Source organism: Oncorhynchus keta, chromosome 11, assembly GCF_023373465.1.
Source record: "Oncorhynchus keta strain PuntledgeMale-10-30-2019 chromosome 11, Oket_V2, whole genome shotgun sequence".
NCBI classification, from domain to species: domain Eukaryota; kingdom Metazoa; phylum Chordata; class Actinopteri; order Salmoniformes; family Salmonidae; genus Oncorhynchus; species Oncorhynchus keta.
In genome coordinates, this window is record NC_068431.1 from 47,107,518 (window position 1) to 47,128,080 (window position 20,563).

The 20,563-nt window shown below is 43.6% G+C and overlaps 1 protein-coding gene across 6 annotated transcripts in view; it reads left to right on the plus strand.

Annotated features, from left to right (window-relative positions):
* LOC118390404 (leucine-rich repeat and calponin homology domain-containing protein 2-like) overlaps window positions 1–20,563 on the plus strand; it is a 75,449-nt gene that overhangs the window by 20,860 nt on the left and 34,026 nt on the right. For all 6 annotated transcript variants that reach the window (XM_035780930.2, XM_035780931.2, XM_035780932.2 and 3 more), the window contains exon 2: window positions 16,738–16,882. In XM_035780930.2, the coding sequence (XP_035636823.1) occupies window positions 16,738–16,882 (145 nt within the window). The remainder of the gene's footprint in view (window positions 1–16,737; window positions 16,883–20,563) is intronic.

The window sequence follows — 20,563 nt, forward strand, 5'->3', positions numbered from 1 at the left end:
CTATCTCTTCCTGCACATATTAGCAGAAGAGCGACGTGATGCTCGAGTTGGTCACTCTCATATCGGTCTCTTATGTCTGTCTAGCCGGTCTGTCTGCTCCCATGATCCTCTCTGTCTTTCCCCCAGCTTTGTCTGTGTATCTCTCTCTGTCAGTCAGCCATTCTCACTGTCTGTGGGTAAGGTCTGGGTTATGTTGAGTCAGTCCGTGGAAAGGGGAATACCTAGTCAGATGTACAACTGAAATGTGTCTTCTGCATTTAACCCAACCCCTCTGAATCAGAGAGGTGCGGGGGGGGGGGCTGCCTTAATCGACATCCACGTCATCTTGGCCCGGGGAACTGTGGGTTAACTGCCTTGCTCAGGGGCAGAACGACAGATTTATATCTTGTCAGCTCGGGGATTCTAATCAGCAACCTTTCAGTTACTGGCCCAACGCTCCAGGTAGCTAGGCCCTGTGTGCCTGGGCCATGTGAGAGAACAAAGGCATGTAGGATGGACTACCTTCTGACATCACAGGATTGGGACGAGGGGGTAATATCTGCACACGCATACGTGCATTTTGGATGCGTTTTCATGCCAGAAAGGGGAAATCAATGCACACCTGTGCTGTACAACATGAATGATGCATGTAGGAACAATATCTCAGTGTAGAATTGGCCGCAAAGCCTTTACTAGCTGTTAAAGATGTGTCGGACACCTTAAGCCTCCCATTAGGGGGTCCGAGAGAGAATTTATCTGTCTGTATGTTTATTCATTTTTCTTTTTTCTTTAACCTTTTATTTAACAAGGCAAGTCAGTTAAGAACACATTCTTATTTACAATCACGGCCTACTCCGGCCAAACCCTAACCCGGATGACGCTGGGCCAATTGTGATCCGCCCTATGGGACTCCCAGTCCCGTCCGGTTGTGATGCAGCCTGGAATCAAACTAGGGTCTGGAGTGACGCCTCTGGCACTGCGATGCGGTGCCTTAGACCGCTACACCACTCGGGAGCCCTAATATGTCTCTGTGTTTAGCCTGAGAGACTGAGATCAAGACCGTATTGGCTATGTGTTTATGTGGGATAGAAAAGAGATGTCTCCTGAATCTACAGGACTCTACATACATACAGTACTTCCGAAAAGCTATGGGCTTGTATTCAGTTAAGCCAATTCATCTATTGCCCAATAGTTTATTTGGTGCTGTTGTACTTATGTACGTGTATGTATTAATGGAGATTGTGTGTGTGTGTGTGTGTGTGTGTGTGTGTGTGTGTGTGTGTGTGTGTGTGCAGCCATAAAAAGAGTAATTGAAAAGCCTGTGCTGTGTGTGTTTACCAGGGGCTGTGCAGCTCCTTAAACGGGTCTCTAATTACTGTATCAGCTCAGGCCCTAGCACACACAGGCCCACATGGGCCAATTAAACCTACATCAGCAGAGACGCATCACCAGCACACACACACATGACAATATGTGTGTCGAAGTGCATGAGTTTCTGGGAATGGGTGTGTCTTTAATGCCACTCATAAATGCGTCAAGAGTTTGTGTGAATAAACACATTTCTCTTTAGAAACCGTGCAAACACAGCATAAATCGACTCGCAATCTTCGAATGTTTATGAGATGTGGGTGCAAGGACACGAGATAATTTAAGGTCCATCTAGTGACCTAGCAGGGCTCCAGTCTAACTTAAAAATAAAAATAAAATTATCGGTTGGTGGCACCAACCCATGACTTGGTCGCACCATTTTTGGTTGTTGTTGTGGCGTATAGTTACATTGTTGCTTCTGTTTGCTCTGAGGAAACAATCTAATCTTATTTCTGAAAGTCGCGTTTTCATTCAACTGGCATCTTAGAAGGTCATTCACAGTGCTTTATTAAGAAGTGAAATAGACTACTGAGATGGTTTTCAACAAATGTTTTATTTGACATGGTGTGTTTCAAAATATTTGAATGTGCAACCTAATCCAGTGATTGTCATGAATTGTAAGTTGACAATGTTATATTTTACTGTTAAAATAGGGCTCCAGAATGTTCCGATTTTTTTTTTCTTCTAGTTGTTGTTCAGTAGATACATTTGCCTGCATCTATGCGCACTGATATCGAAGGTTACTTATTCGGGGCTAATTCACCACCTCAACACAAAACACATTAGCTAGATCGCTAACTCTAAAAATAACAGCCACTGCTAATAGGCATGCATTAATCTAACAGTACATGTAATGTCCCAAATAACTTTGCAGTTGTAGCCTAGACTACTACCTAATGAGGCCTATGCAATCGCAAAATGACCGACGTGCATTTTGCGCGCTCTGTACCTCAAATATATTGGTTGTAAAATAGTCGCTATTGAGCTCAAGCATTATACCTACACAAAACTGAGAACCTCTTCAACTGTGACAACAGTTGCTGTGTTTTCCCCCGCAATTGGATTTTAAAATGTTATACAGTCAGACCACATTTTATTTCTCACTGGGCAGCTGTATCGTGGTGTCACCGACCGTAGCTAGTAACGTGGCCCATTGTTCTCCCCTCCCAAGATTATATTTCAAGTAGGATAACAGCTAACACAAGAAATAACTAATATTGGTAGCCATATACACTGAGTGTACAAAACATTAGGAAAACCTTTCTAATATTGAGTTGCACCCCCTTTTGCCCTCAGAACAGCCTCAGTTAGGGGCATGGACTCTACAAGGTTTTGAAAGTGTTCCACAGGGATGCTGCCCATGCTGACTCCGTTTCCCACAGTTGTGTCAAGTTGGCTTGGTGTCCTTTGGATGGTGGACCATTCTTGAGATCACATGGGGAAACTTGAGTGTAAAATAACCCAGTAGTGTTGCAGTTCTTGACACACCCAAACCGGTGCACCTGGCACCTACTACGTTCAAAGTTACTTTAAATCTGTTGTCTTGCCCATTCACCCTCTGAATGGCGCACATACACAATCCATGCCTCAATTGTCTCAAGGCTTAAACATCCTTCTTTAACCTGTCTCCTCCCCTTCATCTACACTGATTTGAAGTGGATTTAACAAGTAACATCAATAAAGGATCATAACTTTCACCTGGATTCACCTGGTCAGTCTGTCATGGAAAGAGCAGGTGTTCCTAATATTTTGTGCACTCGGTGTAGACGTCACTGTGATTACAAGTCTACTCAACGGGGAGAGCATTAACGGCAACAACACTGAGACACAGTGTCCCTCTCTCCTGCTATCCCACAATGCCGTGGGAAGTAGCAACAAGTGTAGCCAATGTCAGGGGGTGACAGTCACAGCAAGCACACTCATGCAACGCATACGAGCACTCTTCAGTACTTTCATCAAAAACAAACAACTGTCAGTTTTACTAACTGAAACTGTACAATTATTCCGTGTGTAAAATGAACCGTGAAATCTGACTCATCCTCTCTGGCCAAATCCAAACTCTCTCACTAGTTCAATGGTAAACGCGTCAATAAAACGGGTTGCTACTGCGACCCGTAAAATGAGGAAGCAGCCAGGAGCCAATCGAAAGACTGGGCGGGTTTTGCATGCTCAGGTAAGAACCGTCCAGGGCGAGTCGCAGTCAGACCATATTGAGCGAAACCGGTAATGGGGCAGGCAGAAACTTTAATTACAGGAATCATGAGCACCTTATCATGGTTTTAGCCTCCCCAAAAAATCTGATGTTTTTAAGTGAGGTGACCATGTGCAATGTTCAGCTCGCACTGATGCCAATAATTAAAATCAAATGGTCACAGTTTGGAGCCCCGCTTTGGTCAGGACTATTTTTCATTCTGATTAAATCACCTAAAAACAGAGTATGTAGGTCAAGGTTGTGGTGATTAAAGAGGGCTGGGGGTTGCATCTCTGTTGTGGTCCACTGCCCCCAAACAATGCTGTGGGCCTGCTTTCTCCCCTCATCCCCTCTGGCTATTAGAGGAGAAGAGCCCTACATGTATCCATTTGCAGCTCTGTCTCTGGAGAGGTGTAAGTGATACATCCTCAGTTTGGGGGGCAGGTTGTGCGTGGGAGTGATATAGGGTGACCCTTCTGTGGAGGGAGATGGTCCATGGAGGGGTGATGTGGGGCATGGGGATTATACTCCCCCCTCTGGTACACAGCTGAGACGATGGGTACCCCGCCCCCGCCCCTTTCCATCATGAGCAGCCCCGAAACACAACCCTCCACCTGAAAAGCTGTGAAATAGGCCACGGTAGCGACTAATGTAATTTCTCTACTTTACAGAAACGCACACTCTAAGCAGTAAGGCAGTATCAGGGGTTAGTGTGTGTGTGTGTGTGTGTGCTAGCCCACAACCATGGTATTTTTTAATTTTTTATTTCACCTTTATTTAACCAGGTAGGCTAGTTGAGAACAAGTTCTCATTTACAACTGCGACCTGGCCAAGATAAAGCATAGCAGTGTGAACAGACAACAACACAGAGTTACACATGGAGTAAACAATAAACAAGTCAATAACACAGTAGGAAAAAAGAAAGAGTCTATATACATTGTGCAAATGGCATGAGGAGGTAGGCGTATAATTACAATTTAGCAGATTAACACTGGTGTGATAAATGATCAGATGGTCATGTGCAGGTACATACTTTTCTTCTCTTTTGCACACCAGTAAATAAAAACAATATGGGGATGAGGTAGGTAAAATTGGATGGGCTATTTACCGATAGACTATGTACAGCTGCAGTGATCGGTTAGCTGCTCAGATAGCAGATGTTTAAAGTTGGTGAGGGAGATAAGTCTCCAACTTCAGCTATTATTGCAATTCGTTCCAGTCACAGGCAGCAGAGAACTTGAAGGAAAGGCGGCCAAATGAGGTGTTGGCTTTAGGGATGATCAGTGAGATACACCTGCTGGAGCGCGTGCTACGGGTCGGTGTTGCCATCGTGACCAGTGAGCTAAGATAAGGCGGAGCTTTACCTAGCATGGACTTGTAGATGACCTGGAGCCAGTGGGTCTGGCGACGAATATGTAGTGAGGGCCTAGAGCATACAGGTCGCAGTGGTGGGTGGTATAAGGTGCTTTAGTAACAAAACGGATGGCACTGTGATAAACTGCATACAGTTTGCTGAGTAGAGTATTGGAAGCTATTTTGTAGATGACATCGCCGAAGTCGAGGACCGGTAGGATAGTCAGTTTTACTAGGGTAAGTTTGGCGGCGTGAGTGAAGGAGGCTTTGTTGCGAAATAGAAAGCCGACTCTAGATTTGATTTTAGATTGGAGATGTTTGATGTGAGTCTGGAAGGAGAGTTTACAGTCTAGCCAGACACTTAGGTACTTATAGATCCAGGGTGGTGATGCTAGTCGGGTGTGCGGGTGCAGGCAGCGAACGGTTGAAAAGCATGCATTTGGTTTTACTAACGTTTAAGAGCAGTTGGAAGCCACGGAAGGAGTGTTGTATGGCATTGAAGCTCGTTTGGAGGTTAGATGGCACAGTGTCCAAGTATACAGAATGGTGTCGTCTGCGTAGAGGTGGATCAGGGAATCGCCTGCAGCAAGAGCAACATCATTGATATATACAGAGAATAGAGTCGGCCTGAAAATTTAACCATGTGGCACCCCCATAGACTGCCAGAGGACCGGACAACATGCCCTCCGATATGACACACTGAACTCTGTCTGCAAAGTAGTTGGTGAACCAGGCTAGGCAGTCATTAGAAAAACCGAGGCTAAATGAGTCTGCCGATAAGAATATGATGATTGACAGAGTCAAAAGCTTTGGCCAGGTCGATGAAGACGGCTGCACAGTACTGTCTTTTATCGATGGCGGTTATGATATTGTTTAGTACCTTGAGCGTGGCTGAGGTGCACCCGTGACCGGCTCGGAAACCAGATTGCACAGCGGAGATGGTACGGTGGGATTCGAGATGGTCAGTGATCTGTTTGTTGACTTGGCTTTCGAAGACCTTAGATAGGCAGGGCAGGATGGATATAGGTCTGTAACAGTTTGGGTCCAGGGTGTCTCCCCCTTTGAAGAGGGGGATGACCGCGGCAGCTTTCCAATCCTTGGGGATCTCAGACGATACAAAAGACAGGTTGAACAGGCTGGTAATAGGGGTGGTGTAAGATGTATATTATATATAGATCTATACATATAGATATATATGTGTATTTGCCTGGCTGCCTCTGTGATGTAGCCGGGCAGGCCAGGGTTATACAGCAGTCCTCTCAGGCATCACATGCCCCACCTCTCTGGCTGTGCTGTGTTGAATATGAGGTTGAGGATTAGAGAAGTCACTGTCACATGGGGTTCCCATCACTGCCTCTCCGGTCTGTCTGTCTCTGTCTCTGTCTGTCTCATGCCAAACCAAAGGACTGTGTTGCCAGGTCTAGAACACTGCTGGTTTGATCTTTGTTATAAAGATTATCACTAACGCATGCATTATGTAATTATTAGAACAATTCTTTCTATGTTTGGCAAGGATGGGGTTTAGCTTAGGTTGAGGAACTGTTGTGCTTCTCTTCCTGTGTTACTCTGAATGATTCCTCTCGGTGCTGTGCTCTACATGTCTACAGGCAAGGTAATGATAGGGTGTGGAGAAAATCAATGGGACTCTTAAGACATGAAGCACGCAGGAATGGGATTTCAGATAGACATAGAGAATGGGGAGGAAGAGTTGTGGGTAATGTAGTTTGGTTTGGGGACACCCATTTCCCACATTGTGTGGGTGCTGGTTCCCCCCTCTATATCCCATAAGGGCTGAAATCTAGGCCAGCTCTGAGTGCATACCTGAGCTCATCTCTCGCTCGCTCTTTCTCTCTCTTGCACTCGCTCTCATATGCGTGCCAGTCGTATGCTGACCTCACTGAATGGGCTGCCGTCTGAATATTTGAGGTTTCCTGCAGGCAGGAGTAGAGGAACGGGCTGGTGCTGCTGTTGTGGTGGACTGGTGAGAGGCAGGAAGGGTCTCTTCTATTATGGTAATCGCTAATCCTCATGTTGTGGAATGGAAAAGCACACAGTCTCCAGACCCTAGTTGACTAACTCTCACTGATGAAGTTGGTCAAGTTCACCTGTCAAGGATATTGAATTAGCATTATTCATTATTCTACAAGGACACTGACTTTGATATTATATTGGAATAAGTGTAGGTATACAGTACCAGTCAAAAGTTCAGACCCTCCTATTCATTCCAGGGTTTTTCTTTATTTGGACTATTTTCTACATTGTAGAATAATAGTGATGACATCAAAACTATGAAATAACACATATGGAATCATGTAGTAACCAAAAAAAGTGTTAAACAAATCAAAATATATTTTATATTTGAGATTCTTCAAAGTAGCCACCCTTTGCCTTGATGACAGCTTTGCACACTCTTGGCATTCTCTCAACCAGCTTCATGAGGTAGTCACCTGGAATGCATTTCAATAAACAGGTGTTATTTGTGGAATTTCTTTCCTTCTTAATGCGTTTGAGCCAATCAGTTGTATTGTGACAAGGTAGGGGTGGTATATAGAAGATATCCCTATTTGGTAAAATATCAAGTCCATATTATTGCAAGAACAGCTCAAATAAGCAAAGAGAAACAACAGTACATCATTATGTCAATAAGAAGAGACACGAGCAATGGACATTATACCGGTGGAAATCTTTGTCCAAATTTGAGATTTTTGGTTCCAACTGCCATGTCTTTGTGAGATGTCTTTGTGAGATGCAGAGTAGGTGAACGGATGATCTCTGCATGTGTTGTTCCCAACGTAAAGCATGGAGGAGGAGGTCTGATGGTGTGGGAGTGCTTTGCTGGTGACACTGTCAGTGATTTATGTAGAACATTTAACTACTTAACCAGCATGGCTACCACAGTATTCTGCAGCGATACGCCATCCCATCTGGTTTGCTCTTAGTAGGACTATCATTTGTTTTTCAACAGGACAATGACCCAACAAACCTCTAGGCTGTGTAAGGGCTATTTGACCAAGAAGGAGAGTGATGGAGTGCTGTATCAGATGACCTGGCCTCCACAATCACTCGACCTAAACCCAATTAAGATGGTTCGGGATGAGTCGGACCGCAGAGTGAAGAAAAAGCATATGTGGGAACTCCTTCAAGACTGTTGGAAAACTATTCTTCATGATTCTGGTGGGGAGAATGCCAAGAGTGTGCAAAGCTGTCATCATGGCAAAGGGTGGCTACTTTGAAGAATCTCAAATATAAAATATTTAGATTTGTTTAACACTTTTAAAAAATTGGTTACTTGATTCCATGGGTGTCATTTCATAGTTTTGATGTATTCACCATTATTAGTTTTTTTTTATTAAACCCTTTTGACTGAGTAGGTGGGTACAAACTTTTGACTGGTACTGTATTTCTTGAGGACCCGTCTCACTGGAATGCAGATTGTGCTCCCTGTGCTACAGAGTCTTTGATGTGGTGTGCATGCTGACATCTCTGAGGAGGTTATTGGGGTTTTGTCCCATTTCAGTAGTTATGTGTTCGACTGAACAGCCTGGCTGGTGCTCTGTGTGATGGAGAGACAGATCTGTTGGTCTCCTCAGCTCTATTTTTGGTCTGTACCTTTTTGTACCGGACTGTGTGCGCGTGTTATTGGTGGCTGTTGTTCTGTGGAGCAGGGATGTATCTCCGGCTCAGAACTCTCCTGACCCGCTGCCTCAGGAATGGAGTTAAACACTTCCTTATGCAAAATGTCTCCCACACAGTTACTGCTGCAATTTGTAACAGGCTTGCTCAGAGATGGCTCTCCTTTATGTTCTTCCAAAACAACTTGTCATATCTCTTTCTCTCTGAACAGAGAGTGGGTGACTGAGTGGGTGACTGACAAGTATTGATGTTTGTTGTGTTCCCACTCTGCCTAAAATGGCTTGTCTGCCATGTGAGATCTGACTGGATGGTTGCCCCAGTTTCCTCTTATTCTCATTTGCCTGACTGGTTATTCCCAGAACCTGAGAAAAAAAAGGAATACATTTCAGGAATATGTCCTGATTGGGCTTTAACTTAGCTTAAAGATGTACACGAGACTCAGTCAAATATCTGGATTTTAGATTTTTTTTTAATGCAAGGATTCGTTGGGCGTATTTATGCAGTCTTAGGTTTAGTGATGAGAGACAAACGGGGCCATTATATCAGGTAGGCTGCCAAGGCCTGTGAGTGGCCTAAAGTTTTAGTCCTGCCGTATCTGCCTTCTCTCTAATTAAATAGCCAACGTTGTTTTGACAGCTAACACCCTCCCACTCACCATGCTGAACACTCGCCCCTACACACAGACACAGGGCTGGGGTCAGTTTATTAGACTGCTCAGGAACCAACTCCCCCTGTATTTGGGGAACTCAACCGTTGTTAAACGTTCATTTAGAAATCAGCTGTATCAGCACAACCTCCTTCCCCCCCTTTGCATGCACTACTGAAGCACACAAAGACGCACACTAATGCGGATAAACACACACGTCCCGTCACGTGAGCATCTTGCAGATTCAGTTGCTTGCCGCTCCCCTTCACTCTGCGTATGGTTGACATGGAATCGGTAGCCAGGGCCTTCACATAAACCTTCACGGAGCACCGCAGAGCTCTCCTTCACAGAGCGGCCTGTGCTCTACAGCGGAGCCCCAGCCTCAGGGACACAGCATCTACTGGGTCCCCAACAACCCGGATGCTCCGGATTTCAGGACAAATGGAAAGGGAAGCTGTGACGTGACTTTCACTTTTGAACGTTAAGGCGACACTCCATCTTAACTCCTCCTCCACATCTACTGGATTGGTTGAAACACTGCAGAAGAGAACCTCCCCCGACAGTTTATTTTCTTCTCGTCAAGACCAGTATGTAGGCGTCACGAGAACTTTCAATCCCAATGATAATAACTGACCATCAATAGCTCTGCCCAATCCCCGAGATCTGTAAGGCCATGGGTTTAATAATAATTGGTTTTATTCGGTCCCCCAAGTTTTTTTTTTGTACTTGTTATTTTCATTTTTGGAAATATATTCCAATGTATTCCCATAGAGAGAAGGGATCGTATAATAATTGCTTTGATTTATATAGTACTTTTATACTAACTGAGGTACTCAAAGTGCTTTAGGGGGAAACTCACCATCACCCACCCGGGTGATGCACGGTGACCATTTTTGTGCCAGAACGCTCACCACACAGCTATCAGTTGATTAAGGAAAGGGGGATACCTAGTCAGTTGTACAACTGAATGCCTTCAACTGAAACGTGTCTTCCGCATTTAACCCAACCCCTCTGAATCAGAGGTGCGTGAGGGCTGCCTTAATCGACATCCGCGTCAAGTAGCGTATCTAGACGTTGTTAGAATAGACGTAATACATAATGAACAGAGGGATAGTGAGCATTCCAATTGAAGTGTAAACTATGTGATGGAATATCACCTGTCTTATAATGTAGTGTGGTTGTGATAGAGTCGTGTGTGTAAATAAGAATTGAGGTGGTAAACCAGAGTAGCCAGCGTGTTGTGAATGGAGGGTTTTGAAGTAGGTATCTATAGTAGTTGTATTGCAGACAGTGTTATTTGTGAACGGAGGAGCTTCAGTGAGTCTCTTAAGATTTCCTTTTTTATTTAGCAAATATTTGTCTTATTTTCAGTCTGCACCGTTGGGAATGGGCTCGTAAGTAAGCATTTCACTGTAAAGGCTGTTGTATTCGGCGCATGACACATTTGAAATTGTATTTATTATTTCATTTGATTGGAGGATGAGGCTCTTCCTGATTGGAGGAGGAGGAACCTCATTCGCTGGATCTTGGAGTGGCAGTGGCGGCTGCCAGATAGCACAGCTGGGGCTGAGGAGGGGTACAGTAATGTGTGCTGTGCGCTCCACTTGCTATCCACATTAATTATTGGACAGAGGGACGGGCCTCCTGCATCACAACCATTTTTATCTGAAGGGGACAGTGACCCGTGTTTTTCATGGCTGTCTGAAATTAGTGTTCGCTCTGTGAGTCTAAATTCAGCTAAATATTTGTCTCATGAGGGAAGCATAATTATACACTTCTTACCCGAACCTTTTATTTGTAGCGGGGTTAAATAGTACCCGTCATTGAAGCCTATAAAGTATTATGTGATGTCATGATGAGGTCTGAACTCTGGCTGATTTTTAAATGTCTCAGATTCAGCATTGGTCAGTGAATCCCTGGCATATATTTGATAAAAGTATCCACTGCAACAGCGCCACAAAGGAGCAATTGCAAAGCTGTTGCACAGATATTGCAGCGGAACAGGGCGGACTCCTGTAATTCAAGCGATTATATCGAGATGGGCAAGACTGACTGGATCTGGTGATCGTCTGTGTGTATTGTAACTGTGCTAAGGCCTAGTGTAATTTCAGCTCTGTCTTTTGAAGATCATGCCTTGTTCCCATCGATCACTCATTCAGACATATTGATCAGTCAAGGCTGCCTGGTATCAATCTACTCTCCCAGAGGATTTCATCCGGCTCAGCCTATAGCTGTTTCTGGAGCCACTATTTGGATCCTTTCTTACACTACATTTTGGATACATATTGCACACCTGATCTGTGCTACTTGATGAATGTTATTTACCATATATACTATGTACAAAAGTATGTTGACACCCCTTCAAATGAGTTGATTCGGCTATCGCACTTGTTGCTGAGAGGTGTATAAAATCTAGTAGAATGGCCTTACTAAAGAGCACCGTGACTTTCAACATGGCACGGTCATATGATTCCACCTTTCCAACAAGTCAATTTGTAAAATGTATGCCCTGCTAGAGCTGCCCCAGTCAACTGTAAGTGCTGTTATTGTGAAGTGGAAATGTCTTGGAGCAACAACTCAGCAGCTCAGCCGTGAAGTGGTAGGCCACACAAGCTCACAGAACGGGGCCACCGAGTTGCGTGTAAAAATGATCTGTCCTCTGTTGCAACACTCACTATCGAGTTCCAAACTGCCTCTAGAAGTAACTTGGACACAATAACTGCTTGTCTGGAGCGTCATGAAATGGCTTTCCATGTCCGAGCAGCCATACACAAGCCTAAGATCACCGCAATACCAAGTGTTGGCTGGAGTGGTGTAAAACTCGGCACCATTGGAGCAGTGGAAACGCCTTCTCTGAACTTGATTGGCTTGCACAGATTCCTGATCTCAAACCCATCGAACACCTTTGGGATGAATTGGGATGCTGACTGCGAGCCAGGCCTAATCACCCAACATCAGTGCCCGACCTCACTAATGCTCGTGGCTGAATGGAAGCAAGTCCCTGCAGCAATGTTCCAACATCTTTAAAAAAAAGTCTTTATTTAACCTTTTAACTAGGTAAGTCAGTTAAGAACAAATTCTTATTTACAATGACGGCCTACTAAAAGGCAAAAGACCTCCTGCGGGGACGGGGGCTGGGATTAAAATAAATAAATAACATAAATATAGGACAAAGTGGAGTGATTGCGATAGAGGAAACCAAGTCTAGATTTAACTTTATCCTGCAGCTTTTTTATGTGCTGAGAGAAGGACAGTGTACTGTCTAGCCATACTCCCAAGTACTTGTATGAGGTGACTACCTTAAGCTCTAAACCCTCAGAGGTTGTAATCACACCTGTAGGGAGCAGGGCATTCTTCTTACCAAACCACATGACCTTTGTTTTGGAGGTGTTCAAAATAAGTTGAAGGGTAGAGAAAGCTTGTTGGACACTAAGAAAGCTTTGTTGTAGAGTATTTAACACACAATCTGGGGAGGGGCCAGCTGAGTATAAGACTATCATCTGCATATAAATGGATGAGATGAGCTTCCTACTGCCTGAGCTATGTTGTTGGTGTAAATTGAGAATAGCGTGGGGCCTAGGATTGAGCCTTGGGGTACTCCCTTGGTGACAGGCAGTGGCTGAGACAACAGATTTTCTGACTTTATACACTGCACTCTTTGAGAGAGGTAGTTAGCAAACCAGGCCGAAGACACCAATATTCCTTAGCCGGCTCACAAGATTGGAATGGTCTACCGTATCAAAAGCTTTGGCCAAGTCAATAGAAATATAGTAGCACAACATTGCATAGAATCAAGGGCAATGGTGACATCATTGGGGACCTTTATGGTTGCTTTGTCACATCCATAACCTGAGCGGAAACCAGATTGCATACCAGAGAGAATACTATAGACATCAAGAGCGCTAGTCAGTTGATTATTGACAAGTTTTCCAACACTTTTGATAAACAGGGCATAATATAACTAGGCCTATAACAGTTAGGATCAGCTTGATCTCCCCTTTTAATTAAAGGATGAACTGTGGCTGCCTTCCAAGCAATGGGAACGAGACAGGTTAAAAAGCTCAGCGATAGGCTTGGCGATGATAGGGGCAGCAACATTAAAGAAGAAAGGGTCTAAACCATCTGACCCAGATGTTTTTTGGGGTTAAGTTTCAGGAGCTCCTCTAGCACTCAGTGACTGCCTGCAGGGAGAAACTTTGTTGCGGGGCAGGGGGAGAAGCATCAGGGATAGTCGCTTTAAAATGGGTGAATGATGAGGAAATCTTGGACTGGCAAGGAGGCATGACTGAGTCAAATAGGAATCCTGACTTAATGAAGTGGTGATGAAAGAGCACAGCCATGTGCTTCTTGTCAGTAACAACCACATCATCAACTTTACGGGACATGGGCAGCTGTGAGGAGAAGGGTTTATTCTCCAGGTCTTTAACCGTTTTCTTTAACCTTTAACTTCTTGGGGTTAGACCCATAGAGACAGAACTGCTAAAACTAACTAACTTTGGCCTTCCGGATAGCCTGAATACACTTATTTCTCATTTGCCTGAATGATAGCCAGTCAGCCTGAGTGTGTGTGCCGAGCCTTTCGCTAAATGCAATTCTTGAGGTGGAGTAACTCTGCAAGATCACGGTCAAACCAGGGGCTGAACCTGTTTTTAATTCTCATTTTCTTTATGGGGTGTGTTTGTTAACAATGCCATTGAAAATATCAAAAAACAAAGTCCATGTGTCTTCGACAGAGGGGGATCAAGCTGCTTCTATACCATTTTACAGAGGCCAGTTCATGAAGGAAGGCTTGCTCAATAAAGTTTTTTAGCAAGCGTCTATGACAAATCAGGACAGGTCGTTTCACTGAGCAGCCATTACGATCACATGCTGTAAAACAGTGATCACTAAGGTCATTACGGAAAACACCAGACTGATACCTATCAGGATCATTTGTGAAAGTAACATCAAGAAGAGTAGCCTTTTCTGGGTGTTTGGAGTCATACCTTGTGGGATTGATAATAATCTGAGAAAGATTTAGGGAGTCCCATTGCTTTAGGACTTGGTCAGGTGGTTTAAGCATGTTTAGGTCACCTACCAGGACAAATTCAGATTTATTGTAAGGGGCCAGGAGAGAGCTTAGGGCAGGTAGGGTACAGCTCGGTGCTGATGGAGGACGATAGCACCCAGCAACAGTCAACAAAGAGCTATTTGAAAGTGTAATACTTAAAACCAGCAAATCAAATTGTTTGGGGACAGACTTGGTGGAGACAACTGAACACTGAAGGTGATCCTTGGTAAAGATTGCCACTCCCCCACCTTTGGAAGATCTGTCTTGCCGAAAAAGGTTATAACCAGAAAGGTTAACTTCTTGACGCAACCCATTCCGTTAGCGGGATAATTGTCATCAACAACCGCTAAATTGCGGAGCGCCACATTCAAATAGTATTACAAAAAATATTTATAGTCATGAAATCACAAGTGCAATATAGCAAAGCACAGCTTAGCTTTTTGTTAATCCACCTGTCGTGTCAGATTTTGAAAATATGCTTTACAGCGAAAGCAATCCAAGTGTTTGTGCAAGTTTATCGATCACTAGACAAAACATTATGAACACCTAGCATCAAAGTAGCTTGGTCACGAAAATCGGAAAAGCAATAAAATGAATTGCTTACCGTTTTCACTCACGAGACTCCCAGTTACACAACAAATGTTCCTTTTGTTCCATAAAGATTATTTTTATACCCAAAATACCTCCGTTTGTTTGGCGCATTATGTTCAGAAATCCACAGGCTCGAGCGGTCACGACAACGCAGACGAAAATTCCAAATAGTATCCGTAATGTCCACAGAAACATGTCAAACTTTTTTTATAATCAATCCTCAGGTTGTTTTAAAATATATATAATTGATAATATATCAACCGGCAACGGTCTCTTTTTCAGTAGGAGAGGGAGAGACAATGGCTGCCCCACTCTGTTGCACGTACAAAACTCATGCGAACACCCAGCTATCCACTGACGCGATGTTATCTTTCTCGCTCATTTTTCAAAATAAAAGCCTGATACTATGTCTAAAGACTTGACACCTTGAGGAAGTGATAGGAAAAGGAATCTGGTTGATATCCCTTTAAATGGAGCAACGGCAGGCTATGAAACATGGGGCTTTCAAAATAGAAGCCACTTATAATAATAATAATAATATATGCCATTTAGCAGCACTTCCTGGTTTGATTTTCCTCAGGTTTTTGCCTGCAATATCAATTCTGTTATACTCACAGACAATATTTAGAGTTTTCTATCCTAATCTGTAAATTATATGCATATTCTAGCATATGGGCCTGAGAAATAGGCCGTTTTACTTTGGGAACGTTATTTTTCCAAACGTAAAAATAGTGCCCCCTAGCTTAAAGAGGTTAACATCAGTATTCAATACACTCTTTCTTAAGCACGTCTCAGTAATGACCAACACATCTGGAATGGAGCTCTGAACCCACACTTTCAATTGATCCATTTTAGGTAAGGCTTTTACAGGAGCAGTAATCAGTGAAGCAGATATCAGAGCACACTTTCAATTGATCCATTTTAGGTAAGGCTTTTACAGGAGCAGTAATCAGTGAAGCAGATATCAGAGCACAAGTCAGAATTGGGGCTAGCAACAGTAGATGGGCCAGGGTGTATATGCACATTTCCAGATATCATCAACTGAAATACAATCAGGGCACGGCAGAGGACAGGGAGAGCTCTGCAGTGCTGATTTATGACATCTGAATGTGCATCAGATGGCAACAAGATCATATTGTACAGCAATTTCATCAGGTAACATGAATAAAAAAGCCTGCGAGAGGTGTTTAGAATGGGATGGGAGGCCAAAAGTCTGTGTAACCAATAGAAAGTCAGAGTCTTGAGTGTGGGAACAAACAGTCTGTTCCACGGTTGGGTAAAGAAAGTTTGAAGTCAACAAAGCATAAAGGAGTCATGAGGTAAATAGAAAAATGCACAATACAAAAAAATTAAATATATAACGACTTGGGGGAAGTCATTGTAAATTTAGAGTCACTCGCCCCGACAGTGCATGTGTGCTGGAGGCGAGTGAAAGCTCGGGAGAGAGTCAGAGGGGGGAGACGAGCCAGGGTAGATGGTGAACAGATCACTAGGTGGAGTCCAAGCAGCAGTGCAGCAGTCAAAGGGAGTAGGTGTCACCCACTTGTGGTAGCCAGCCAATTGTTGGGCTCAAAGTCTTCGACACCTCTCTTCTTTTGCTTCAGACTGAGCATTACTCACTCAGCTCCAGGTTGGATGAGGTTTTCAGGTCTTCTTGTTTCCCCAAACATTTGATGTATAGTTTGGGAATAATAAAAAAAAATCTCTAAATATATCTATTTTTAAAAAACATGCTGAAAAATGTGGGAACTCATCTGCTCTAGTGGAAATCCTTCCCAGAAGAGTGGAGACACCAAATGATATGCAATGTTCGGCGAGCAGGTGTCCACATACTAATGATCATGTAGTGTACATACAGTACTGTGTATATAGTTCCTGGGTACCCATGACCCTCACCTGCTGTCTGTCTCTCTTTCCCTCCCCCAGATCTGTCGAAGAACAGGCTCACAGAGATTCCCCCAGAGGTGTGTCTGTTCGCCCCACTCGAGTCCCTCAACCTATACCACAACTGCATCAAATGCATCCCAGAAACCATCATCAACTTGCAGATGCTGACCTATCTCAACATCAGGTCAGTGATGACTCATGGAGCACTGTGGTGTGATCTGTTGACCCAATGACCTCATACTGTTTGATATCACCAGGAAATACAAAGGCCCACATTACGGTGTTTACAGCAAAGCTTTTGTTATACTTTGATTATTTTTTCCCCTTTGACATGGTCAAATAACTCAGGCATAGATGACAATGGCACCGAGTGGCCTTTAGGTGGAGCTGTTATAAGCAGTCTCACTTAAACCCTCATATCCGCCACCCCTTTTGACTTAGAGACTTAAACTTTGTATGTAGGTATCTTCTCTCGTGCTGAACAAATTTGCTTTGAAGGACCCATAAAGGTCCGTCAGGATAGATTTTCCTCCATCTTGGAAATTTTGGATAACCTTTGAAAAATGTATTCTCATGAACCAAATGTCCAAGTAACACCAACAATTAAATAAAATAAAATAGTATTAGTCACATGCGCCGAATACAACAGGTATGCTTACTTACAAGCCCTTAACCAACAATGCGGTTTTAATAAAAATACCAACAAAAAAAATGAATTAAAAGTAACAAATAATTAAAGAGCAGCAGTAAAATAACAATACTAGGCACATGGTACATCTCTTAACTTAGTTTGAGAAAAGAGTCATATTTTACTTGTCCAATTAAATCCTTTGTCAATCCACTTCACAACGGCCTATCAATTTGAAACTGTTTATGGTTAATAAAGTACATTACCATGATGAACCATGTTATATCTTACAAAAGAAGGAAACTATTAACAATCCACTTTTTGACTGTAACCAATGCTTAAAATCATCATGACATATATTTGTCACAATGACAAAGTCATATTCATTACAAATGTGGTCTTTGGACTCATTACAATATAGTCCCTAAAGAGTTTGAGAAAATAAAGTTGATGCATTCAAATATACCACACTATACCAGTAGATGCATTTTAGCACATACGCTAATATGCTAAAAAATACTTTTAAAATCGTCTCATAAAGTCATAGGACCAAATGACACCAAATTCGAGGCCCATGGTATACATATTAACTATCAGATTTTATGTGTCTATTTAAACCACTGTAAATCCACTCCACAGTGGCCTATCAACTTGAATCTTGTCATCGCTATCATGGATGTCCCTAAGGTGAATACCACATTCAGTGTGGTTCAGATCTCAAAAAACAAGGAAGCTATTAACAACTCATTCTTTGCATAAGTAACGCTCCAAATCATCTGCAATCGTCTTCTCCTCGTGAAACATACGTCAGATTCACTCAAGATTTTGTATTTCTGAATAATTAGATTAGATTACCATCAGGCTTTGATGGTAATGAGAAATAAGTTTCTGCATTTAAAAATGGCCACATTATAGATGCACATATGCTAATTCTCAAAATCATCTTCTCATGAACCATAAGTCAGATTGACTCCAGATTTGGTTTATAGACTCAATGAATTAGCCTCGAATGAATTTGAGAAAGATAACCAACCTACAGCACTAGACTAACTTTTGTTACACATAAAGATAGACAAGGAGTTGCAGTCAGTTTTGGAATGGGTGGTCAGTAATAAACTGGTCCTGAGAATCTCTAAAACTAAGAGCATTGTATTTGGTGCAAATCATTCCCTAAGCTCTAGACCTCAGCTGAATCTGGTAATGAATGGCGTGGCTGTTGAACAAGTTGAGGAGACTACATTTCTTGGCGTTACCTTAGATTGTAAACAGTCATGGTCAAAGCATATGGATTCAATGGTTTTAAAGATGGGGAGAGGTCTAGCTGTTATAAAGAGGTGGGGAGAGGTCTAGCCGTAATAAAGAGATGGGGAGAGGTCTAGCCGTAATAAAGAGGTGGGGAGAGGTCTAGCCGTAATAAAGAGGTGGGGAGAGGTCTAGCCGTAATAAAGAGGTGGGGAGAGGTCTAGCCGTAATAAAGAGATGGGGAGAGGTCTAGCCGTAATAAAGAGATGGGGAGAGGTCTAGCCGTAATAAAGAGGTGGGGAGAGGTCTAGCCGTAATAAAGAGATGGGGAGAGGTCTAGCCGTAATAAAGAGGTGGGGAGAGGTCTAGCCGTAATAAAGAGATGGGGAGAGGTCTAGCCGTAATAAAGAGATGGGGAGAGGTCTAGCCGTAATAAAGAGATGGGGAGAGGTCTAGCCGTAATAAAGAGATGGGGAGAGGTCTAGCCGTAATAAAGAGGGGGGAGAGGTCTAGCTGTTATAAAGAGACGGGGAGAGGTCTAGCCGTAATAAAGAGATGGGGAGAGGTCTAGCCGTAATAAAGAGATGGGGAGAGGTCTAGCCGTTATAAAGAGATGGGGAGAGGTCTAGCCGTAATAAAGAGATGGGGAGAGGTCTAGCCGTAATAAAGAGATGGGGAGAGGTCTAGCCGTAATAAAGAGAGGGGGAGAGGTCTAGCCGTAATAAAGAGAGGGGGAGAGGTCTAGCCGTAATAAAGAGAGGGGGAGAGGTCTAGCCGTAATAAAGAGATGGGGAGAGGTCTAGCTGTAATAAAGAGATGGGGAGAGGTCTAGCCGTAATAAAGAGAGGGGGAGAGGTCTAGCCGTAATAAAGAGAGGGGGAGAGGTCTAGCCGTAATAAAGAGATGGGGAGAGGTCTAGCCGTAAATAAAGAGATGCTCTGCTTTTTTGACACCACACTCCAAAAAGCATGTCCTGCAGCCTCTAGTTTTGTCTTATATTGATTATTGTCCAGTCATGTGATCAAATGCTGCAAAGAAAGACCTAGTTAAGCTGCATCTGGCCCAGAACAGAGCAGCACGTCTTGCTCTTCATTGTAATCAGAGGGCTGATATAAATAATATGCATGCCAGTCTCTCTTGGATAGGAGTTGAGGACAGACTGATTGCGTCACTTATTTTTATAAAAAATAAATTCCGAATTGTTTGCACAGTCAACTTACACACACCTCTGACACACACACACTTACTCCACCGGACATGCCAGCAGAGGCCTTTTCAGTCTCTAAATCCAAATTCAAGAAAGCATAAAATATTACACTGCTCAAAAAAATAAAGGGAACACTTAAACAACACAATGTAACTCCAAGTCAAGCACACTTCTGTGAAATCAAACTGTCCACTTAGGAAGCAACACTGATTGACAATACATTTCAAATGCTGTTGTGCAAATAGAATAGACAACAGGTGGAAATTATAGGCAATTAGCAAGACACCCCCAATAAAGGACTGGTTCTGCAGGTGGTGACCACAGACACCTTCTCAGTTCCTATGCTTCCTGGCTGATGTTTTGGTCACTTGAATGCTGGCGGTGCTTTCACTCTAGTGGTAGCATGAGACGGAGTCTACAACCCACACAAGTGGCTCAGGTACTGCACCTCATCCAGGATGGTACATCAATGCGAGCTGTGGCAAGAAGGTTTGCTGTGTCTGTCAGCGTAGTGTCCAGAGCATGGAGGCGCTCCCAGGAGACAGGCCAGTACATCAGGAGATGTAGAGGAGGCCGTAGGAGGGCAACAACCCAGCAGCAGGACCTTTACCTCCGCCTTTGTACAAGGAGGAGCAGGAGGAGCACTGCCAGAGCCCTGCAAAATTACCTCCAGCAGGCCACAAATGTGCACATGTCTGCTCAAACGGTCAGAAACAGACTCCATGAGGGTGGTATGAGTGCCCGACGTCCACAGGTGGGGGTTGTGCTTACAGCCCAACACCGTGCAG